We start from the raw sequence: 25,404 nt of genomic DNA, 5'->3' as shown, positions 1-25,404 counted from the left end.
CATATTCCCACTTGCCAATGTACTAAACAAGTGAAATAAGGAAGTTTTTAAAAATGCAGTCTCTTTGCTTCAGTACTGACTTCACATCAACAAACCGCAACTATGTCCGACCCAAACAGAGTTTAATACATGGTTTGTAGCACCATCTGGTGGATTGAAACTGCCCAACAAAGGACAACTCTAAACTTAATATTCATAAGTCATATGCATTACCAGCACATACATCTTTTATGACTGATATTAATGCTTAGTAGAGCTACACTTGTACGGGTGTATTTTTTGTTAATCATTATGGCAGTACTGGTCTTTTCAACACTGATATTGCAGGAAGTTGCCATATGCAAATGGGTCCTCTAGCAAATTACAAATTTTGGTTGTATGCTGTGTGCAACTGTAGACCCCCCAGGTGAAACCTCGGAAGGGCATTGTTCATTAATCACAATCACATCCCCCAACACATCCACCCCCCCCAACCATTGCAAACCAATCCTTAACCATGTCACATCGGATTCGCCAGTGTGCCCCATAATATCGCGCTGTGATCTTTTTGCCCATATCGTCCCCCCCCCCCCCGCCAGACACCTGGCTGTGGCGGGTTGGCGCACACGTACCTCAGCGTCGTACTCAAACATCTGGTTACCCTTCATGTGATGACACTTGAGCATGAGCACGGGTCCGTTCAGGCGTGACACGTCCAGGCACAGGTCGTCCGTGCGGATCTCCTTGTCTGCCGTATACGAGAACACCTATGTGGCGCACACAGCCGCGGTCAGCGCATGCGTAGCTCCTCACACACCTGGGTGGAGAGCTTGGGTGTCTGGGTTTGGCCTCACCTGGTTCCCACCCATGCCATGGCAGTTGAAGAAGCCCACCTTCTCATTCTCTTTCCTGCCCATGTTGTCCACGCACTGGTTGGTCTCCACATTTCGGATCTGTGGATAAGACGAAGCAAGGCACGTTGACACACTCAACCACGATGCCAGGGTGTTAACCCAGCAACCTGCGATGCCATGCGTGCTCACCGACCACCCCTCCAGCCAGTGGCGAGGTGCTTGTGTTTTTCTTGGCAAAGGAACTAGAAATAACAAAACTCTTGTTTCTACAAGGACTCCAGTACCTACAAGGTTGCGAGTGGATGCTGAATTGGTCCCAGCAGGCTGTTGGACCCTCGGGTCGCCATGCTTTGACTGGTGCCCCTGAACAAGGCTGGAATGAGCCACCCCTGTCCTCTGCATCCCAGACTAACACACCAGTGCAAACTTGCAAAAGCCATGGTTTAAAAAAACAAACAAAACAAAACAACAACAACAACCAACCGACCAACCAGAAAACCCCCAGCAACACCGAGAACCTCATCGCTGTTTTCCACGGAGTACATACATTCTCAATCACTTCAAATCACAGCAACCAGGAGAAGAGATCCTCCAAACGTACAGCTTCTTGGCAGGACACAACTGGAGAAATAATTTCCTGTTCTTGTAATCAATAACATGATCAGCGCGCTTGCGTGCTGCTGTGTGATTAGAACCACACTGAAACGACTCACTCATTCTCACTCATTAATTACACACAGTTGACCTGCGGGACTAGGGGTCGTTTCTGGTTAGCACAAACGGAAGATAACATCATGAACTGTTCTCAAGCTCTTCTTACCTTCCAACCTCAGTAACGTCCCTCAAGTCAGCAATTAACAACTCAGCTCAGTGAAATGCTGAAACTCCAGGCAGAGTCTATATTAAATGGCCACCTTATTGCCTTGTATCAGTGGTGTGGTGTGTAATTAATTAAATGTAAAAGCCAGCGGTGTATGCAGGGGAGCTGAGGATAGCAGTGGGAGTGAAGATGACCACAACAGCAGCCATGAAACATGGAGCTTTACTGCAGTGTGGGGAAGAGAGAGACCTCACCATACTGTGTGTGTCTCTCTCTCTCACACACACACACACACACACACACACACACACACACACACACACACCACACTTACACCTTAGCTCGCACAAACGCACACACATGCACACACACTCACTCTCACACACACACTTGATGAAATCATTACTTTGTCACGTCCAGGCCGGCCACTGGCTCCTGCTGGCAACTGTCTGCTGGTCCTTTGTACACCAGGGATGGGTGATTTTATTAGATTATACAGCTGAACCAGTATGGAACCAGCACCCTTATCCACCATAGTCTGACATGAGGCGTCCTATCACACGGAGGGACTCGCTATACAAAGGCATTACATGTTCAGGCAAAACAGACAGGTTTATTGAGCAAGACCCCTCTGTGAGACTATGAGACGCACACCTCACGTTGTCTGTCTCCTACACCATCTGTGAGATGCAGACCTCACATCATCTGTGTGACGTCCCTCTACTGGTGTTAGGGCTTCAAAACCCCATAAATCTCACGCCATCGTTTGAGGGAGCAAGTTAGCTGGATTTTTTTTTTTTTCTCAGTCCACAAAAACAGGCACATGATTGAGGTCCAGTGCTGGAGTGAGGACTCACAAAACCAGCCCCCAGAAGAAGTTTGCCTCGATAAGCCCCCAGAAGAAGTTTGCCTCGATAAGGAACACCTGAACATTCCTTACCCATTTAAGAACAGATCAATCATTCCTCTGTGAACAAAAATGCATCATAAACAAAAATAAGAAAGAGTTCTAGCCTACCTCTCCAAGTGAGTAGTATCTGCGCGGTATCTGCGAGTCAGGGTAGATGTTCTCCAGGTACCAGGAGAAAGGTTTACACTGCAGAGCTTCTCTCAGGGCCTTGCGAGCCGCAATGTCTCCGTAGTCCACTCGTACCACGCCTATGCGAAACACATTACCGTAACAGGACAGCACCGTGGCTCACGTAGGAGAAAAAGAAGAAAACCAACACACAACCTGGCATACGGCAGCCTTCATGTGCCCATTTACGCCTGTGTGTGTGTGTGTGTGTGAGAATTTTACCCAAGTTGCAACAGGAAAGGATCAGTGGCTACCTGATTACTCAGCAGGTGAAGAAGGGCAGTGTCTACAGGAGATTCCACCTTTTGGAGAAGTATTAGATCGGGGATTTGGGAATCACGATATCCACGCATGCTTCAGTAATTAATCTGGATACTGAAACGTAACACAGCCAGGCAGCAGTCAGACCACCCATGTCTCATCTCAGGGAGGGTGCACCCTCTGCGACTGAACAGGGCGAGTCACATGCAACAAAAGCTCGAGACAAGTGATCATCTGACGTCAGGTTAACACTGCTGAGTGTGTTTTTGCCTTTTACATCTAAATAATTCCGGTTATACAGATAGGTGGGATCTGATCCTAAATTGGTACGCTTGCTTTAAAATAGACAGATAATTCAGAACTTTGCTCTGAAAAAAGACCACAATGCATCACTCAGTATTCAACACTAGAGGGAGCTTCTGCATTAGACTTCCAATGCAGTCCCTGCACAGGGTGTCTCTGCTTATTAAGTTGAATTGAAATTAAATTGAATTTTTTAAGTAGCCAGTAAATCTAAATAGATGTTTAGAATTTCTTATTTGTCAGTACATAATATGAACACAAAGGAACTACAAGGTGGAATTAAATGCAACTGTAAGTAGGGTCATTAAGATACAATATGAATAGCAATGACTGAGGGAAATGGTTGAGACTAATGAGGCCAGTCTCTTTTCTCTTTCTTCTCCTATTAATGAATGATTATGCTAATCTATTTCCATAAGAGGTCACTTTTATGAACAGGGCAATCACTCCCTAATATTCATCACATGTTCAAAATGTATATTACAAATCATACACTATAGACAAAAGCAACTCTCAGAACAACTGGTTTCAGATGTTTCAGCCAAATCAGTTGCTAACAGGTATAGAAAAAATCAAGCACACAGCCATGTAAGAGCTCTGGGACGTTATACGTGGTGCTGCCAGTTTGGAAAAGTTCTGCCCTGTGAGATCTTCTCCAGTCAAAATGTAACTGCAGTTACTGTGAAATAGAAGCATCCAGGAACAGCAGCAGATCAGCCAACAGCAGCTAGACCACACCCACTCCGAGCAGGGTCAAAGCGTGCTGTAGCAGTAGACCACGCCCACTCCGAGCAGGGCCATGGCGTGCTGTAGCAGTAGACCACGCCCACTCCGAGCAAGGGCATGGCGTGCTGTAGCAGTAGACCACGCCCACTCCGAGCAAGGGCCAAAGCGTGCTGTAGCAGTAGACCACGCCCACTCCGAGCAGGGACATGGCGTGCTGTAGCAGTAGACCACGCCCACTCCGAGCAAGGGCATGGCGTGCTGTAGCAGTAGACCACGCCCACTCCGAGCAGGGACATGGCGTGCTGTAGCAGTAGACAACGCCCACTCCGAACGGGGCCACGATGTGCTGACGCTCTGCAATCTTCTGTTTCATCACTCGCTGCGGAGTTCCTGTCACCGTAAGCAGCACCAACTCGAGGTCTGTGCATCGGGGGCTTATTGAGATGGGTTTCCATGGCTCACGTCTGCACACACGCCTAAGATCATTACGCACAAAGCCAAGCGCAGACTGGAATGGTGTGTGCCACCGCTACACGTTGCAGCAGTTAAATGTGTTCTCTGGAGTGATGAATCACGATTCACTCTCTGGCAGTATGGTGGACAAATCTGGGTTTGACAGATGCCCAAAGAACATTACCAACTGGAAGCATAACGTCCACAGTTTGCTGGAGGAGAGAGCAGGATTGTCAAGGTTTGGTTGAGATCCCCTGGATTCCAGTGAAGGGCATGTTAACGCTACAGCTTACAAAGTGTGTGTCCGAGCGTGGCCTGGGGAGTGGAGATTTAGCACGGATGGACCAGCGGGTAAGGAAAATTGGTTGCACCTGTGGATCATTAACGGTAGCCTACTTACGTGCTATCTTTTCTCCGGATAGGCTCTGACACACGGAGCACACTGACACACAGAGTGTGTTGCCAAAAAGCAAACCAACTGTGCTGAAGCATGAATTCAGAAACAGTCTGTTTGAATCCTCCCCTGACTGGTTCTTCTTGTTTTCTCTTTAAAATAAAAAGGGACCCTGTCCCGTCCCTGAGTCCTGCGTCTTCGTCTCAGTCCTGACACTCTGGAAGTACCGCAGACGTTCTAGACAGTTATACGCTTCCAACTGTGTTGCACCAGCTTGGGGAAAGCCATTTGCTGTTCCACCATGACTATGACCTTGTGTACAAATCCGGGTCCATAAAGCCTTGGTTGATTGGCTAAGGAACTCCCCTGGCCTGCAGAATGCCCTGACCCCGACTCCACCGAACCTCTGGGATGACCTGAAATGCTGACAGCGAGCTAGGCCGATCCATCATACATCAGCACCTGATCTCACAAACACTCTAGACTGGATTAGCACGGATTGCCATCTGAGCAGAGGGACTGGCTGAGCTCACAGGTGGGATGGTCACGTATTTGCATACTTTGGTACATAGTGTATTTAAAATGTGATGTATTATATTTTAGCCATATGAAAGCCATTAGCCCTTTTTGTTGTTTTGAGACAAAACGAGGACCTCCCAACACCTCTGCAGTTCTCCCCTCTGTGCTCCTGTGGTGGGTCTGAGAGACCACCACGTCAGTGTGTTCTGCTGTCCCCTGCCCGCCACATCAAACTCATTTGCCACAGGTGTACCGAGTGCCCCTCTGCTGGGATGGCTTTCCAGGAATCCTCCTAATTCGTGGTCATGTCGTCCCCCCCCCCCCCCCCCCCCCCCCCACCGCAATGACCTCACAGCTGTTTGCCACTACTGCCCACCCCCCCCCCCCCACCCCTATCAGAAGCAGGAGCAGTAGCAATCAAGACTAAATTACATCATTCTCCCCCTACAACGAACCTGAAGTGCTCCAACCTTGCTGCGGGAGCTGGTTAAAGGAGAACTACGATACCCACACCTCCCCTGGGAGCAGGAAGCAAGCTGCTCATGAATACAAGAGTAGCAGAGCAGAACCCACTGATTCCACTGCATGTTGAATGACACTCAGTACAAAGCCAGGCATGAATAAAAGATGGCAGATTCAGCAACTGTGGCGAGATGTGGGCCCTGCTGATCCCTGCAGAGCAGGAATAAATCCAGACCGTGTGCAGGAGTGTGTGAACGCCCGGCCATCAGCAGAAATGAGCTAGCTTGATGGCCATGATATTTAAGTGAAAGTGTTTGCCATGATGTCCCGTGAAAGATGCTGAGTTACGGAGAAACTCCGGCAAGCGGCACTGTGGGAGTGCTCAGCTGACCGAATGAACCCAGAGGCAAACGCAAACACAATAGTGTACAAATCAATGTCTCCTTTATCTGCTCTATAGCGCACCAAGTGTGCACAGTGTTTACAGAAGGTTTACTGAAAAGGAGCAGCTGTGCATCAAATAAATCTTTGTTAGGCCTCATAATACACACTACAGCACCTAGATCTGGAATCTCAGCGAGATTTATTTCCTGGCTAAATAAATGTGATTAATGAGCCATTAATATCAGTGGAGAAATTGCGAGAAAAAGAGAAGAAAGAACTCAACAAAAATCATAATAAACATACATGATTCAGTCTATGCTGGCCAAAGCTATGGCACGTTAAAACCCTGTGAAAGCGTGGTGCTGTCTGTCTGAGTGGAGCTTCCAAGCGGGGTCGTGTGCAGAGCAGTCAGCTGGTCCCCGAGGTCAAGCGCTAACGTAATTACGGTCTTTTGCAAGAGCGTTGAAACGGACGCGAATCGGCCAGCCGTGCTAATAATAGACACATTTACAGCATGACTCTAATGTAGCCAAGCAGAGAGGAAGAGACACAGGACTACTCAGAGCAGATCTTATGAAGGAGAGCAGTGCATCTGGGTCACATGTGATTTCTCGGAGTAAACAAGCTAATATTTAAACAGTAGTCCTGTAAACGGCATGTGGCAAATGACCAAAGTGAAGCAAAACATTTTTTTTTAAGTTTTTAAGATTAAGTGCATTGCTATGATCACATTAAGGGAATGACTTGCCTGTGTTGTCAAAGAAAGTTCAAACCTTTTAAACCTCCATCAACCAAATCTGTGATCCTCACCAAGGAATGAGAAACGCGTTACCTGGGGATATGATGTAAAAGAAGTCTTTGAATTCGTCCATCCAGACTTCGGCCAATCGCCTATTGTTCTTGTTGATCACCTGACCCGTTCCACCGGGGAAGCTGTACGGCGTCGCCTTCCGGAACACGTGGCCCACGTGAGAACACGTGACGATCTCCAGGGAGCCGCCACACTGCCAGATCTACACACAAGACACTCACGCTGCATCACATGTTGCCGTCGCGGCAGGCTTTCGCAACCCAGCCGCTCACTTTTAGATTCAACCAGGCTGCTACGAACTACAGCTGACAAGCGATAAGGTGACAATGCTTCGTCAGCGCAACGGCACTATAATGGGGTTTGGCTCCTCCTGTCAATTACATGGCCGTGAACTGCCAGTCACGCTCACTATTAGCAGTAATTACATTGTAGGCTGCTGTCACGTGTCAAATGGTGAACTCACCCTGAAAGACATTTCCAAGTTCTCTCCTCCCCATATGTCCATGCCGGCGTCGTAGGTGCCAATCTCCTCAAAATAGGTTCGGTAGATAGAAAACAGGCCGCCGGCCATAGTAGGTGTCCTGAGGGAGGCGTGGGCACAAACAGACGCATGCCATTCACATGAAAAGAGCACACACACACACACACACACACACACACACACACACACAACCAGACAGGCAACATAAGGCAGATCTAAAGGACAACTCCAATTAAAACAATTTAAAACAAACAGGCAGCCACTATTCAAATGGTAATTAGCAGTCACGCATTCCAAAGCAAATTAGCGTATTTAGTAATCCAACAACCAGTGTGAATCCAATATCAGGGTCTGTTTGTTGCTCTTCTGAGTGACAGACAATGTTAATTTCTCTGCAGACAGCTGAACCACGTCTGCCTTTCCAGCTCTGGCCACTTAAACCTGGCGTAGCTAATATCTCTGAGGAGAGCATCCTAGGTGCCTGGAGGTTAGCGCACGCCGGCATGACTTCTGAGCTGGAAATGGTTTGCGGCGATTACAGACGGCCAAGCGAGAAGCGAGGGAGGGGCTGCACACGGTCAGGTGGCACGCCAGGCACCCAAAAAAAACTAAACTAAAAACCCAGGACCAACCGGCAACCTCCCCGTTGCCCACAGGCAACAGACGACGGTCACAAATCAATGACTGCCATTTCAGGAGAATCTGAGATTGATTTACCTGAATATCCGAGCTTTGGTACAGCACCAGTTGTACCAGCTCAGCAGTGATATATGTGCCTCGATTCAGTTCAATATCACGGCAAATGGTGAGCACTCAAAACTTACTCACTGATGAAGCAGATGTATAGACTTCCACGCCGGAAATAAAATCATGAATGCATCCATCAAGTGCCATGCATGTCGAGAGATGATGCTTTACTTTATTACATATAACTAATAGAAGATAACTGGAGGAATAAGAAGAATACCAAACAGATGCACAGTGAGGATGTTTACAATAATTCTTTTGTATAAAATCATTCCAGATTTGCTATGCTGAGCTCTTTTTGTTCCAAAAAAACAAAAACAAAAAAACTTATCAGCTCTACCATGATAACTGAAAACATGAAATGTGATACGTGCTGGGGAGTCTGCATTAAGGTGAGAACAGACTACAGATGGGGTTCTCTTGTACTCTGAAGCAAATTTACAATCTTGGCAACCTGAGGTTTTTTTTTTTGTTTTTTTTTGGAACAGAACGTCCATCCCTTAAAACTTGTTCTGAATTGCCATACGTAGGCAGGTGTGGAAGTGTGTTCTTGTCTCCACAAACTCTCCACAGACTTCCCAGGCAGAAACCTGGGCCCGTGCATTGCGCCTGAGCACCACAACTAGCTGAACCAGTAAGAAAAGCACTAAGCAAAGCAAGCTGAAAAGCCTTTCACAGGAACCCAGAGCTGGACAGCTTCCAGAGAAACGTTCTCCACCACATTAGTGCCATACAACTGTATGCCAGCACCATTAAAAAATCCTTCCAAAAAGTAGAAGAAACCCAAAGACTGAGCAGGTCGCATCTGTTAGAGGTGCCTGTTCCTCGGCATGCACGAGCTGCATTACTCTGCGTGGAAGTGTAAGATCTCCGCAGGAATCCTCCAGAAGAAGATGAACTGGTGCGTCTTGAGAAAGAAAGACCTCCAGTGCACTCCATGCATGGTGAATCAGCAGTCTGAAGTCCCCAGCTCATTATGAAGAGTCATGAGGCACCTCCACCTCTATCTCCACACCACCACCCAGAAGGCTGTGATGCAGGTGGAGGTCAGTCTTAAACAGCCGCGCCTGTCCACAGAGTTAAATTTCCTCTATCAATCACGCACCAAAAGGCAAGTACCAGGAGGTCATCACGGCTCACCTGACGGGCAATGTCCGGTCACCCTTGCGCCGGTCCATCTCCCGCTGAGGGACTGGGTACCACCTGAAGTTCAGCTTCCAGTTGAAGCCGCCGTAGGTCATGTCCGAGCCAGCCATGTACTCGAAGGTCTCGTCGCTGATGACATCGATGATGGGGCAGACCACAGCTTTCCTACGACACCACAAGCCCACATCCATCAGCCATCTGGTCAGCTGCAGACTCGCACGCTTAACCTGAAGTTGCCGTAGTAACAGGGCTTTGAAGTCAATTGGTGTCAGAGAGGTGAGGCTTCTGGAGGGATATTAACTCAAGTTAAAACCCTTGTTTATTTGTGTAAAAACTGACTCAGCTGACAGCCTTAATCTGGGCAAAAATTGGCTCTCAGAAAGCAATGTGCAGCAGGACCACTGGTGCTTATTAATACCAATGTTTTTACAAGCTTGATTATGCTAAAATCATTCCAAAATCTTCCCCCAATACAATAAAATACTGTTAAAATTAAGAATTAAAAATGAATAAAATTACAAGAAAACAAAAGAAATAGTTAGGCAGAGTAGTGAGCCCACATTAGAGCTTTAGTTTAAGAATAACTCATTAATAGGTTCATACTCACTCAGTCACTCACAGAAGATTACACTACTCTCACACATCAGTGTTCAGAAGCGAGCGCTTGGCTAGCACCTCTCTCTTCCTCTACTAAGGAAGACATTAAGATGGATGCAGGTCTAACCGCAGCCGCGCCACCGTGCTGCCAGCACGAGGTCTCTATGCTCCGTTTCAGCGCCTCAGCCACCCCCTCCGTTAGGAACGACACATACCACCAGATGACCGGAGCATCTGCTACTTCACGCGCAGTTTTCTATTTAAAAATGAGAGTCTACAGAAAGTTCTGTCGAGATGAGAGACTACCAGAGTTCAGAACCAAGCACGCTGGGGGTGGGGGTGGGGTAATAGGATATTCAACCTAAATGCACTTCTAAACCTGAGCTCTTCACCTTACGCCTCAGTGTGATGCAAGTGGACCTAGAGTCAGAAGCCAGACAACTGGAATGTACTTAAAGACCAGACAGTGTAGCACCCTTCCTAATGGGAGACCAGAGTAGCCTGGAAGAGTGCACACCCAAGAAAAGATGAAGCATTCTGACCTGGAACCACCCTAGCCCTGTGTGAAATAGCTATGCATTGAAGACTTAAAAGCCAGAATGAACTGTGAAAGCTGTAATTATGTGCTGGACCTTGCCACTGAGGGATGTCATATTCTTCCATGAGCTGTTACCAGGAGTGAGGCCATCACCTGTGGTCCAAAGGTGATTACAAACACACAAACTAAAACCTGCCGCGCCACTTTTCCCTGCCAAACGGACTGGCTTTGGTCATCTAAACGTTTGTTTTCTAATGCTTTTATCTCCATGAACACAGCAGAGACCCAGAAGGTCTCATCTGTACAATTTGTCTATTTATAGTATTCAGCTGTCTTGCAAGTCAGACTAAAAGGCTCGCTGGTCCTAGAAACGGCGCATTTCTTTATGGATTCCTTTCCCAGTGTCAAGCCCTTCATCACAAACATTCTTCAGCACTGCCTACGATCAGCCCTACCGCAGCTCTGCAGGATGGGAAACGCACCAACACGTCGCACAAAGCTGAAGGCGGCAATTCAACAGCGGAATGTCAAAAATTCTAATTTCTAATTTATTATAATAACATTCAGCGCTCAGTTTTTAACTGAAATAAAATAATTCTTAGACCATTTTCAACCCCCAAAATGTTGTTTTCTTTTTTCTTTTTTTTTGCTGAGCCTGGAGAACTCACCTATCCTCCTTGATACGGGCCAGGAGTGGCTCGAGCCAGCCGGTTGTGCACTCACAGTGGGCGTCCAGGAAGGTGATGACCTGACCTTGGGTGGCAGCAGCACCCCTCAGCCTCGCCCGGATCAGGCCAGAGCGCTGCTCCATCCGCAGGATCCGCACTGGTACCTCCAACGTCTTCACGTAGTCCTCCAGCTTCTTTTTCAGGAAGTCTGTCGAGGGGGGGAGAGAGTGAGAGAGAGAGAGACCATGTGGCAAAAACCCAAGCTCACAATGATCGCTTCTTTTGGCGAGTGCCGGTGTGTTGTCTCGGAGTTTCACGGCAGTGAGAACTCTCCCCCATGGAAAGCGCAGCAGACTAAAGGCGTCACGCCAGCGGTACCTCTCTCACTGGCGTCGTCCACCAGGAGGATCTCCAGCAGCAGGTGTCTGGGTGAGCAGCTGATCACACTGTGGACGGTGCGCAGCAGGGTGCTCCACGCCTCGTTGTGGAACACGATGACGATGCTGGTGTTGGGCAGCTCGTCTGGATACACCTTCGTCTTACAGCTGGGCCAGACATACGAGAAAGCAGGATCACACACACACACACACACACACACACACACACACACACACACTACCCATTCTAAAGACTGGTGGGATCATTATTAAGTCTCCCGTCCCAGCTGAGAGAAGGCCACCATGCAAACCCCTATTACAGATCTTGATGTTGCTGGCAAAATGCGGTTCAGCTGACCTGAGCTAATTAAAGTCTTCAGGGGCCATTTTTAGCTGAGTCATGTGTATTAACAAGGCACTGAGAAAAAGTCTTCACTTAATACACCCTCTGACCTTCTATAAGGTACTCCTATTTAAAAAATAAATAAATAAAAATCATAAATAGGGACATTGCTCACTAACACCCAGCTAATAAGTGTAACCTTCATCCACCCCAAAACCAGCCAACCCAGTGTGCCGACGGCAAGGACAGTGTCTCCTCAGAACAACGAGATGACCCGGTTACTGGCACACGACGACGCAGGCACCAGCAGAGGTATGTCACCGTCAGATCCTAAATAAGGCATGTGGCTATATTAGAGAGGGTGCTGGTGGCTCGGTAATGAGGGGGGGCAGAGAGACAGAAAGGATGGATAAGGGCAGAACAAACAGAGAGAAAATGAACAGAGAGGACAGTCATCTCCACGACACCAAGAGCACAACAGAATCTGCCCGAGAGGTACAGGATGACGTCCTGCATGCCACAGCCCACAGCGAGCACCTAAGGCTCAGTAAACGCAATCGCAGAACAGCTTCAACCATTTCAGACCAATCAATAAGATTGACACCTTATTAATTGCAGTTAATAATAACAAAAACACGTCATTTAAAGCAGCAATCCAGCCTCCCATGGAAGCACAAATGCCTCTTCAACTTCCTGTTGTTTTCAATTCACTTCTTTTGCAGTTAGTTTAGTAATGTTAGTTTTTATTGTATTGTTTTATTTGGTATTGTTAATACAATGTAAACTAACAACAATGTTAGTTTATATTGTATTGTTTTGTTTGGTATTGTTATTTTATATTGTATTGTTTTATTTGCCATTGTTAGTTTTATTTGGTGTTTAGTTTATATTGTATTGTTTTGTTTGGTATTGTTAGTTTACATTGTATTGTTTTATTTGGTATTGTTAATACAATGTAAACTAACAACACCAAATAAAACAATACCATATAAACTAACACCAAATAAAACAGTTTACATTGTATTAACAATACCAAATAAAACAACACCACCAAATAAAACAATACAATATAAACTAACACCAAATAAAACAGTTTACATTGTATTGTTTTATTTGGTGGTGTTGTTTTATTTGGTATTGTTAATACAATGTAAACTGTTTTATTTGGTGTTAGTTTATATTGTATTGTTTTATTTGGTATTGTTAGTTTATTATTTGCTATTGTTAGTTTTATTTGGTGTTTAGTTTATTTGCTATTGTTAGTTTATATTGTATTGTTTTATTTGGTATTGTTAGTTTATATTGTTTTGTTTTATTTGGTGGTGTTAGCTTGTATTGTATTGTTTTTTATTTGGTGGTGTTAGTTTTTATTGTATTGTTTTATTTGGTATTGTTAATACAATGTAAACTAACAACAATGTTAGTTTATATTGTATTGTTTTGTTTGGTATTGTTATTTTATATTGTATTGTTTTATTTGCTATTGTTAGTTTTATTTGGTGTTTAGTTTATATTGTATTGTTTTGTTTGGTATTGTTAGTTTACATTGTATTTTTTATTTGGTATTGTTAATACAATGTAAACTAACAACAATGTTAGTTTATATTGTATTGTTTTGTTTGGTATTGTTAGTTTTATTTGGTGTTTAGTTTATTTGCTATTGTTAGTTTATATTGTATTGTTTTATTTGGTATTGTTAGTTTATATTGTTTTGTTTTATTTGGTGTTGTTAGCTTGTATTGTATTGTTTTTTATTTGGTGGTGTTAGTTTGTATTGTATTGTTTTTTATTTGGTATTAGTTTATACTGTATTGTTTTATTTGGTGTTAGTTTACATTGTATTGTTTTATTTGGTATTGTTAATACAATGTAAACTAACAACAATGTTAGTTTATATTGTATTGTTTTGTTTGGTATTGTTATTTTATATTGTATTGTTTTATTTGCTATTGTTAGTTTTATTTGGTGTTTAGTTTATTTGCTATTGTTAGTTTATATTGTATTGTTTTATTTGGTATTGTTAGTTTACATTGTATTTTTATTTGGTATTGTTAATACAATGTAAACTAACAACAATGTTAGTTTACATTGTATTGTTTTATTTGGTATTGTTAATACAATGTAAACTAACAACAATGTTAGTTTATATTGTATTGTTTTGTTTGGTATTGTTATTTTATATTGTATTGTTTTATTTGCTATTGTTAGTTTTATTTGGTGTTTAGTTTATATTGTATTGTTTTGTTTGGTATTGTTATTTTATATTGTATTGTTTTATTTGCTATTGTTAGTTTTATTTGGTGTTTAGTTTATTTGCTATTGTTAGTTTATATTGTATTGTTTTATTTGGTATTGTTAGTTTACATTGTATTTTTTATTTGGTATTGTTAATACAATGTAAACTAACAACAATGTTAGTTTATATTGTATTGTTTTGTTTGGTATTGTTAGTTTTATTTGGTGTTTAGTTTATTTGCTATTGTTAGTTTATATTGTATTGTTTTATTTGGTATTGTTAGTTTTATTTGGTGTTTAGTATTATTTGGTGTTTAGTTATTATTGTATTATTTATTTTTTATCTGGTGTTGTTAGTTTATATTATATTGTTTTATTTGGTATTGTTAGTTTTATTTGGTATTGCTAGAATTCCCCATCCCGCTGGCAAACTGGGGAGGTAAAAAGAAAAAAAAAAAAACACACAAAAAAAAGTAAACAAAAAGGCCGGCGCCTTCGGTGGGAAACAGATGTTAACAAACGCCTGCAAGAGCACAGACAAGAATGCAGAAGCCGCTGGCTGGTGGCATGAAGAGTAGTGGAAATCAGTGGCTGAGATGGACGCAGTGACGTTTGCCCGGCAGCTCTGTGGGCCCTAGGCTGCTGTGATCAGAGCTCTCATCTCTCTCATCTAGTCGGTCACCTGGTTTTTATTTTTTTGTATTTAAAAAAATAAATAAATAAAAGAAAAAAAAGAAAAAGAAAAATAAGATCTCTTCTTGATCTTCTTTCCAAAAGGTTAAGCATGTTTTTATTCTGCACTTACGCACCGCTATGCTGTCAATCTGAAACACAGCAGGAGTAAATCTGGTTTTAAAAGGGGGAATGACCATTTCTCTTATTCAAACCATGAAACGGAAATTTTATAACAGCTCTGCCTTTATGAAAACCAGCAGCCAATCTGACCTGGTGGCTGTCGACAGGTGGAATGTGTTTGGTGAAAGAGGAGGAGGCTAGAGCACGGCTGCACTACATGCCCATGTGCGCACGCACGCACCCGCACCCGCACACACGATCTGGCCGACGCGCCCCCGCAAACACTCACCCATCCAGCCTGACATCGGGCAGACTCCTGTTGAGTGCAATCATGTCGCTGGCCATCAGGTTGAACTGGTTGATCTTAAAGAGCTCCTTCATCTTCTCTTGGTCCTCCTTGGGGACGAGCACGGCCTTGCCCATCTCTCCCGGGCCCTCGTGGGCACGGGACATGACAGCTGGAGCGCGGCAGAGGGAAAATTGAGGCAGGGTGAGCCGAGCTAAGCACTCCGTTCACAGGACGGATCACGGGTCAGAGCCGCGAGGCCCGCCTTTCGTGTTTGCTCTTTTAGATCCCCGGCTGTAGCTCAACAAGGCAGAAAGAAGCCTGTGCAAATATGATCGGCACCGAACTTACTCGAGTGGAGTGGGAACGGGAGGCAGAATTTTAAATGCCGTGGCAAGTGCCGGGAGGCACGTGTTTTTCTGAGTCACTGATCTATGTTATGGAATGTGTCAGACGCACTGCGAGGCTGTCCCCGGAATAGGACTTCCCACTTGTCTCTAGAGCGCCGCGGTTCAGCTACATTACACCGGGACCGTCACAGAATGCTTAGCAGACCCTGGCAGGCTAGTCTTCTGGACAGGGATGTTAATTATGGGAACTGTTCACCCACAAGAACATGCAGTACAAACAGAAAGACACCAGCAGAAACAGCAGCACACCTGTTCATTCAGTCCCATGTTGCTGATTATTGTATAGCAACATGCATTACATCACGTGCAGTCACTCAATTGACAGCTTTAATGTTCCCGTACGAGAGCCATTCATCCTCTGTTGCAGAGTTCTGCAGTGAAGCCAGAGATAAAACACAGTACATTTACTAATAATAAAACACATCAGCCAAGTTCTGATGCTCAAAATATGAAGTCATTTCGAATGTATGGCCAGCATCAAAATAGCTCTGACTTCCTCTAAAGTAATTAGGAGTTTAGAACCAGAAGCAAAAGGAAATGCCATGTTATAAGTGTCATAATTAGTTCCTCCCAGCTTCCATGTTTTCCCTGTCCTGTGTATTTTACTTCATTGCCATAGTTTCGTTTTCTCCGCCCCTCGTTTGCTTACACATGTCCCTCGTTTCTACCCTGTCCAGGGTCATAGAGCCTCTCCAGAGCGTACAAGGATACATGATCACAAAACAAAACACACGAAGACAAACAGGGGAAACAGGCTATAACGAAGGCTAGGAAACACGAAGGCACGGAATATAAACTTAAATACATGCATACACAGACTTTCAAAAACATTCACCAAACGCATAAACGCAATGAAGTAAACACAAATGCATGGATTTGTGTATGCTCTATGACCTTGGACTGCCCTAATGACTCTGCTTTTAGATTTGCCCCTTCTCTGCACATGCATCTGCCTCCCTACTGCTCACCATTACTGAATGAACAGCCAAGACCAAAAGCACAAGGCAGGGTTTAAATACATGAACTAAACAAGGTAGAAATGAGGGACAGGTGTAAACAATCAAACGAGGGGTGGAGATAACCAAACTATGGCATGGAACTGAATTACACAAGACAGGGAAAACACAGAACACGGAAGCTGGGAGGGAGTGATCGTGACAATGAGCTTATCTCCACTGCTCTTTAGTAACCTTTGCAGGGACTACCATGTCTGTCTGCTCCCAGCCAGCTAAGAGGATTTGGCCAGAAGCCCGAGGAGATGAGCAGTAGGTTCTGAGGGCTTGGCTGATTTGATGGCTTTATCTGTTAAGAGGCTGGGTTGAACCTGCCGGTCTACGGGGCGGTTAGCTGGGATCACGCCACAATCCACTGCACAGACTCTCACTTGAACTGCACTGGATAGAAACCAAGCAAAAGTCTGGTAGCATGTGTAATCAGTATGTAAGATTACATATGCAATGTAACAGAGAGCTCATATCTATGAAAAAAAATGTTTCAAAGATACACCAATATACTACATAAATAAAGGCAGAAACATTACGAGGTAAAAAAAAAAGAAAAAAAAAAAGTATTTTTAGGGAGAAACATATCACCTACACACACACACACACACAGACTAAAAACGTTTACACAGTGTGCGCTTCACTGCCTTGCGCCCTTTAGTCCTTAGTGCACGCTGAGTGTCAAATCACTTCTGTTTGAGACCCAGCGCCTGTGCAGTTTGAGACGCCGCTATCCAGTGTCCTTCCACGCGCTGCCGTCTGGGCACGTGGAGTGGTCTCATCCAAAAATAGCGGGCATTTGAGAACAGAGAGCGAGAGTCCCGGTTCATGCTTTCGGAATAATTCTGACAGCATTCTTCCTGCGTGTTAATAATCTTCCCGTTCAGCTCCTCTGGGCGCTGCTGTGCGACACAGGAGATGGCAGAAGCAGAAAAGCAGGGCAGCAAAAGCACATTGTTTTAAATGCCACACGTGCAGTCGATGTCTAACCTCATGAATGAGAGTCATGGGGAAAAGGAGACCAAAGCATGCAGACTGGGAAATGTGTAATTCTACCGGAACACCTTTTTTATGAAACACTGGGAGAGAAAGACTGTATTTTAAAACGTGAGCGTGCCATCATGCGCATGAAGGAGAATTGTGAAAATACAAACAAGGAACAGCTAACAGAAGAAGGGAGTTAGTGGATTTGCTTTTCCCCTCAAGCTTAAAGCTTGAAATGAATTTGTGGTGGTGCATCTGCAAAAATGACTCAGAGACAAACCCTGAATCTGGCCCTCAGCCATTAGATATGATAGTCCTGCATCACTTGGGCACATGCTATATCTCAACAAACCTCACAATGCCCAAGATTTTAGCAAGCAGTGTTGTGTTTCAAGTTTCAAATTTCAAGTTTTGTTTATTTGTCACATACAGTATAACTCGCAGTGAAATGGTTGTGAACACCAGGAACAACCCAGCATGTGCTAAATGTCGGTAGACTAAACTTACTCATGAACGGGGCAACTGGTTTATAACCTGGAGGGGGCTGGAAGCGTTAAAAACGTACAGGGCTTTACAACACATTTACGGCGTTTTACAACACTTTATGGCACATTACCTTTGTCGCATGTATTAAAGAAATGAGTAATGGAACTGTGCAGGACAGTTCCAGTTCAAAACCCAGGTCAGAAATATTTGTCTCAAATGATGAACAAGCTTATCAAACATGATGTGTACAGATGGCCCACTGGAACCCAGTGAAAGAAAATGAAATATGACTCACTTGTCAGGCAACATGAAGTCATCATTTACATGCATATACTGCACAATCAATTAATTTATTAATCCAGAAGGATCCTGAACAGACTATTGGATACACACAGTCAATTATTTTCCAAGCTGGGTTCCAATGGGGACACAAGCTGTCTAATTCAATAGTTTTTATAGTATGAAGATCAGTATGAATAGACAAGTAAGGATCTCCATAGATCACAGACCACATGAAGAGTCCATCGAGGAAGTTACAGCCATGACTGGGACGCGATCCGCGTCGCTGCTCCGAAACCACTGCCCGTTTTCACCCGCGTGAGTTTACAGCTCAGCATATATGTCACAGGCCGTTACAGGTCAAATTATAACTAAAAGTACCACTTACAAAACTGAAAACAGGACATCAAGATTTTCTTTAGCACCACTGTTCTATCTTTATTCATCGGCACAGGTAACTGAAATCATGACCAATTAGCACCGAACCGATCACCTGGCCCAATCCCGTGACAAACCAGGCATGCGAATGGCTAACAGACTGTGGCAACACTAAGCCCTGCCTTTCTTGCCCTCACTGTTCAACCCCCTAACGGCTTTCCTGATCTTCTCAAATACTGAAGCAGCACAGCACAAGCGTCCCTTCCTTATAGCCTTGGTACAGGCGATCAGTGGAAACCTGACTTGCATCGAATTAACCAGCAAAGAGAACATGATGGATGTTGCACAGTCCTGCACCTGATGAGCAGAGAAACACTCATCCCCTTAGCTGCAGAACAATGATGGGTGGGGATCTAAGTAAATGCAAAAAAGAAATGTTACAAATCAGTGATGCTGTGTATTACATTCCCAAGGAAGTGGCACCTGGAAGACAGACAGTCATTTATCTCAACAACATACATTAGTAAACGCACAAAGTCATGTCGCCAGGGAACCTAAGATTTTACAGTGAGCCAGAGAAGATGAAACTCGAACGCGATCCGAAGCCAAAGCAGATCGCACGATTTGTAAACGTCTTCCCGACATGGACTGCGAGCGGGTCTCGGCAGGACACCGGCTGAAGCTCCGTGGTTCAGAAGGCCACGGCCGCGTGGAGTCCATTTCGCACGTCCTGTTCAATACTATTTCACACGTGCTATTCCACACTCTAATATCGTCCTCCTTTAGTTGATACAGGATTCACTTTGTGAACCTGTGAGATGAAGGTTTGGGAGAAGAGTGTGTAAAACAAGACTGAACGTAGATACCTCCTCAGAAATGAAGTTAGATGAGATACTACCCAGTCTGACGTGGGCTTTGAGTGTGCGTGTGTGTCCATGTTATACATTATTATAGTATTATAGCACAGCTCTCCTTAGGCAGTGAGGCAGGCTGATTGCTTCTGTTTTGTACAACACTGTGCTGCTCATAACTTGCATCCCTAACTCTCATTTTGATTTCAATAGGTGCTTTTTCTCAGGGTAAAGGAGAAAACCATGGAGGCAGAAACAGCATCTACTTACTGTCCTCTACAGCCAAACCACAAATATTTGTTGAGACAAAAATATCCCCATCAACACTAGTCTAACTGTTCTAATCACCAATCTATTTCCTGGCCGATTCTGTCTGGATTTCCACTCATGATTTACTCCTCAAGCGTTTACTTTTATTTGGCTTTACAGACAAACAGCCCAGATTTGATCTGCTAGCCACACACACAAAATAACCTGGAAAGTCTTTCAGGAGGAGCGTGGTGGGGAACAGGGAGGCCCTCACCTCTGAGAGCAGGCAGGAGCGAGCCATCTTTCCTGTCGTCACATTTGTTGCACTCGCTGAAGTAGAGCAGCAGAAAGACGTCCAGCAGGACCCAGACGAGCGAGGTGGTGAGCACCACCTTGCAGTAGACGAAGCGCCGCATGGGCCTCGGAGGAGGGGCGGCGTGGTGCGTCAGGAGCTCGGGGCGAGCTTGGAGCCAGGCAGGGTGGAGGAGGAGGAGGAGGAGGAGGAGGAGGAGGAGGAGAGGCCAGGCAGGACACGGGACAGGAGGAAGGGTGCACAGGGAGCCGTCATCCCACTGAGCGAACAGGGGTGGAAGCACAGAAACATGACGAGGTGTGAGCCTTCATGCAGCAAAATGGTGAAGTGTTACGCTGGTGACAGAGTGGAAGGGCGAGGTGTTACGCTGGTGACAGAGTGGAAGGGCGAGGTGTTACGCTGGTGACAGAGTGTAATACTGAAATGCTACAATGAATAATAAAGAATAAGAAAGCTTAGGGGTGACACAGTGTAAGTGTTTCATTTCACCCCTGTGAATGGAGAAATGTTATGTTATACTGCAAGAAATGATTCAGGGCCCAAACAAGCATCGTATAGAAGCATGCGTACAAGACACTGGTTCAGAAAGTGGTCATTTTATCCTCAGAAGAAATGTATTGTCACAAAATACATCTTATTTTAGAAGTACACATTTCACAACAAGGACACACAGTGTCACTGATGCGAAGCACCGGTGCTAATAGTGACCCCTTAAGGAGAATTTGAAGCCTGCTATATATTAGTGAGTGAGTTACAAGACACGATGTGCAAGATTTTAGAGCAACAAGTATTCAGAGACAGTGCAAGCCACACACATCCTGATTTCATGCTCACCAACTTCCTCCAACCGACTCAAGGTCTCTGGGCATCACTCATCTGCCTGGTCAAGAATTTATTCTAAAGTGGAAGCACTGTACTACCTGATCACAGACAAAAATCTTTTCACTCTGTATCAGTAAAAAGAGGCAGCTACAGGAGAACAGAGAAGGCTGAGAACATGGCAGAGTCTGTAACACTGGGCATATTTAAGCAGCAACCCCTGGGTGCCCCGGAGGGAAATCTAATCTTCTAACCTAAGATTAGATAACACCTTTGATTATTTCCTTATTTCTCGCTTCCTTTACATATAACTCTGCAAATTTTATCACCTTCCGTAGTCTCTCTTTCTAACTAAAAACAGACAAGCGCGGTTATTTGAAGAATTGCCTTCTAATTGCAGCAGACCTCCTGTGGCAATCTGAAAACTTTGTCACGTATTTAAAAAAACATAAGCGCACCAACTGAACAACTTAACGCACCTCAAACAATTTATCTCCCTCCTCACTCACACAGATAGAGACTACAAGTCTGATCTTGGTCGGTTCTCTGGCCTTCTGCTTGGCGGCGCACTGCTATGTATGGGTGAAGCACCACGACGCCATAGGCTGAGCGCGTGTTGGCTCATGTCTGCTGGAAAGGCAGGGTCATTACAGCAGCTCTCTGCACCAGCCAGATCGGGCCGGGCCGGGCCTGCGCAAGCACTACAGCACGGGTTTGCACCACACTCACCAAGCACAATAACCATGGAGACTTAACAGGCTTTTTAAGAGGGCTCCAACATGAATGACTGCCTTAGTCATTTTCTGTGATAAGTCAATAAACGCAGAATGTCTGTTCAATCATCGTACAGACACGAGCGCTGAGCTTCCTGTGAGCATCCCTATAAAACCATTAACCCCCGAAGTACTAGACTAACACAGAAAACAGTAACTATTCATTTGACAGCGCAATGTGTGGCATTTCTGGTCCCTGTTTTTTTCTAATGCCGCACTCTGTTTAAGGTCTTACCGAGAGTATTCTTGACTTATAAATTTGTCATTGGTAGCCTTGAATCTGCGGACACGCTGTAAAGCTTAGGGTTGTTTTTATCTGCACACCATACAGTCTACTACATTATGAGTAGCAAGTGTGTCAGACAACAGTCCTAGTGGGCAGCGGAGCATCGCAGTTTGACGGTTTTAGCATGTGGGCCTCACGTCATTAGCTAGGCTAATTACCATGCACTTCATGAGTGGGGGGGCGGTACAAAGGTCCTGCAGCACTGGTCCTGCAGCAACCCCTGTGGGCCACGGTGAACACGGACAGTTTAAGGGGGCACCAGCATGTGGGTATGCCAAGCCTCTACATCCTGCCACTAATGAGCTCTCCACCTTAAGAAAGAGGGGATCTTAATTAGTGTTAGTCGGCTTGTAAAAGCAGGTTTGGAAGCAAAACATGAACGTTGGGCCTCAGTAGAGCAAAGAGACCAACACACCGCTTACTTTTCCTACATCATATTCACAAACATCACGCCTTTGATTTGATTCCACCTGTAATTATCTTGAACCTCATGCAATAAGCTAGTAACTAGTCTATAAATGTCAGCCTCCCAATCTTAAATCAGAAAGATTTAATTACGCTGTTGGTGTATTGTTTCCTTATTTTTGACACCCCAAGCCATTATCATTAACTTCCTGTAACCTAAAACCCGAGAACTGTACTGACTGTATCTTAATTATCACGGCACTTCAACGAGCACTGGGGGCCAGGACAACAGGGATTGGCTGGTGGAGGGTCAACACGACCTTAATTTGCAAGGAGCACAAAGTCACAATGGCCTGCTCCTTTACTAATGCACTGTGACACACAATTGAGTTTAGCAATTAAGAATTTCACAAACTGTCTTTCTATATTAGGAAGACGGTCAACTAAAAGGATACAAAAATATTAAAATGTATTACCCAGGTCTCAATCAAGGGCTGGAGAGAGAAAGAATATTTCCCTGCTTCAAAACAGGTTTGATTTTAATAGTTAGGTTTCAGAATTCCAGATGAGAGTCAGCTCTGCTTAAACAGTTAAAACTAAACTTTGTAGTGCTGCCTGAGACTTTTGACCTACCACAACCTACCGCTTGATAACATACTTCTCATGTTCTGGGGTTAATATGCAACAATAAACAACATTGCTCAGGTGGAAGGAAGAGTTCATTTAGACTCAAAAGCAGAGCATTGTTAGTGGTGGGTGTTTGAGCACAGAATTTCTCTCTGACAGCATGTTATATGCACAGTTACCATATGCAGATATGCAGCCTCTACAGTTGCCATCTTAGGTAAACAAATGTACCTGGGTTAGATATCATAACAGCCTTGTTTAGTCTTCATCCTCTCTCATTTTCATAGGGATATTACTTCAGGAAACAAAACACAGGTTTGATGAGCTCACTGTAAAGGGACACAGTAACCTAGTTAAGGAGGAGAACATGCATAATAAGGACAGCATCTCTGACTGTTCTCTGCTTGACAATAAATAATCCAAAAACGTTTGCGAAATACAAGTTACATCTTGGACAACATACTGAACTTGAGATCTACAGCAAGGTTAAAACCCCAGACCTGCTGCACTGGATCCTTTAGCAATAGCATACTTTATATAACTCATTAGTCAAAGGAACTTGGCAGAGAACTTGTTGGTAGGTGAATGCTGTATCATTATCTTGTCCACCTTTGCACAGGTGGGGTTGATCCCAACATTAAAGCAAAGCGTGAATAAACTACAGTAGCTTTAAAATATCCGAACTGCAGGTTCTTACTCTGGATATCATTCAAGAACCAACGTACGTGGAACCCACATACACTATTTCACATGTAGATGAGTTCATCCTCTTTACCAGACACTTATCCGACTCACTACACAATAAACCCTTCATGTACAAACATGCTCGGCTGCAGGCCATTACGCGGACAACTCATCATTAACATTAGCAAGCAAGCAAAATGACGAGGGAACATGCCACACTTACTGAATAAACCTAGTGTCCAGCCGAACGACACCTGGAGCACCTGAGCGACGCGCAGCAACGTGTTGCATCCGCTTCACTGCGTCTCATCACCAGCTGGTGGCCCTCTGCTGTGATGTCCTGCCATAGCACAGCTGCGTGTGTGTGAGAGGGTGACCTGCAGGAGCAACGCGGCGCCTCTACATCACACACGCTCGCTGATGCAGTGCACCAGCTCCATCATGCCCGGAGACGCGCGCTGCTCGGCGCGCGGGTTCCTCGGACGCGCTGCGTGCGTTATTCTTCAAAAGCGGACATTGTCCGCACGATAAGAAATCGCAGCGGCTGCAACGTCGTTGCTCCGAGGTTGGCAATGCGGACAAGAAGGCGCAGGAATCGCCCAGGCATCGGACCCGCCTGGCAGAAAAGAGTCCGCTAACCTAACGAGAAGGTTGAGTAAAACGCTTACAAACTGGCTCGCTCCACTACCTGTCTTCTCTGATTGGAGGAAAGGCGTATCCATCATGACGTCAGCTAGAAAAGGCGTGTCCAGCATGACGCCAACGCGCAAGTGCGCAAAAGATGTGATAATTTGTTTTATCCCACCTCAAACATATTTATCAGCTTTTCTAATGAAAAATGCTTTAGACTTTAAAAGGTGTAAAGACGCGGGCCTAAAATAAAAGGCACTGCAGTTTATTTCATTCTTAGGCGATGTTTATATATGTCTAACAGTAATGTGGTGGTGGTGGTGTTGTAGGACCACGTCATCGAAGTAAGTGGTCGTATACAGGTTGCATGCTTTGTGATTTAGAGATCAATGGTTAAAGAGTAAAATTAGGGTAAAATCCTTCTCTGTTATTTTATAATCTTTATCCTTTCTAAAAATTAGACTTTTAAAATTTAACAAAGGGTACAGCACTACACCTAGTATACTCTATAGAGAAACTTTGGTCAGGTAATCTTTGCAGCTCAGGGGTATCCTTCTGCCAAAGGAATACTAAAAGATGGCCCAACATTGCCATCTGCTGCCTCGCCGATTTCATTTACGTTTTCGAACAGCTATGGAGACGCCACCTACTGATGGACAACAGAATTATGATTATCTGCACAACCCGCATCTGAAACATTTCTATATTACGTGATAGAAAGAGAAAAATGAAAAAAGAAAGCTACAAATAATTAAAAAAAATAATAAATTAAATAATAATTACAAATAAAACAATTTAAATAAATAAATAATAACAAATAATAAATAAATAATAAACACAATAATAATAATATTTAAAATAAAATAATCGTTAGCTAGCTATAATATAGGCATAGTTATACAATGCTGTGAGGAAGTCAAACCCAAGACTTTGAACTCGGTACATTTCTCTTATCTAGGATAAAAATAGCCT

The 25,404-nt window shown here is 44.4% G+C and overlaps 1 protein-coding gene across 4 annotated transcripts in view; it reads right to left on the bottom strand.

The window, feature by feature from the left end:
* galnt13 (UDP-N-acetyl-alpha-D-galactosamine:polypeptide N-acetylgalactosaminyltransferase 13) overlaps positions 1–24,471 on the bottom strand; it is a 32,373-nt gene extending 7,902 nt beyond the window's left edge. Inside the window, exons 1-12 of one of the 4 annotated variants that reach the window (XM_035523716.1) lie at positions 24,026–24,471; positions 23,350–23,447; positions 20,170–20,467; positions 15,261–15,429; positions 11,600–11,766; positions 11,222–11,429; positions 9,413–9,583; positions 7,508–7,625; positions 7,066–7,246; positions 2,672–2,811; positions 834–932; positions 612–746 (exon numbers count right to left, since the gene is read on the bottom strand). In XM_035523716.1, coding sequence (XP_035379609.1) covers positions 612–746; positions 834–932; positions 2,672–2,811; positions 7,066–7,246; positions 7,508–7,625; positions 9,413–9,583; positions 11,222–11,429; positions 11,600–11,766; positions 15,261–15,429; positions 20,170–20,311 — 1,530 coding nt within the window. In that variant the 5' untranslated portion in view covers positions 20,312–20,467; positions 23,350–23,447; positions 24,026–24,471. The remainder of the gene's footprint in view (positions 1–611; positions 747–833; positions 933–2,671; positions 2,812–7,065; positions 7,247–7,507; positions 7,626–9,412; positions 9,584–11,221; positions 11,430–11,599; positions 11,767–15,260; positions 15,430–20,169; positions 20,468–23,349; positions 23,448–24,025) is intronic. The other 3 variants (XM_035523715.1, XM_035523714.1, XM_035523717.1) reach the window with 3 other exon arrangements.
* Positions 24,472–25,404: the final 933 nt, after the last annotated feature.

This window comes from Electrophorus electricus, chromosome 2, assembly GCF_013358815.1.
Source record: "Electrophorus electricus isolate fEleEle1 chromosome 2, fEleEle1.pri, whole genome shotgun sequence".
Classification (NCBI taxonomy): domain Eukaryota; kingdom Metazoa; phylum Chordata; class Actinopteri; order Gymnotiformes; family Gymnotidae; genus Electrophorus; species Electrophorus electricus.
Note: the sequence above shows the minus strand (reverse complement) of the source record. Positions and strands in the feature narration are given on the sequence as shown.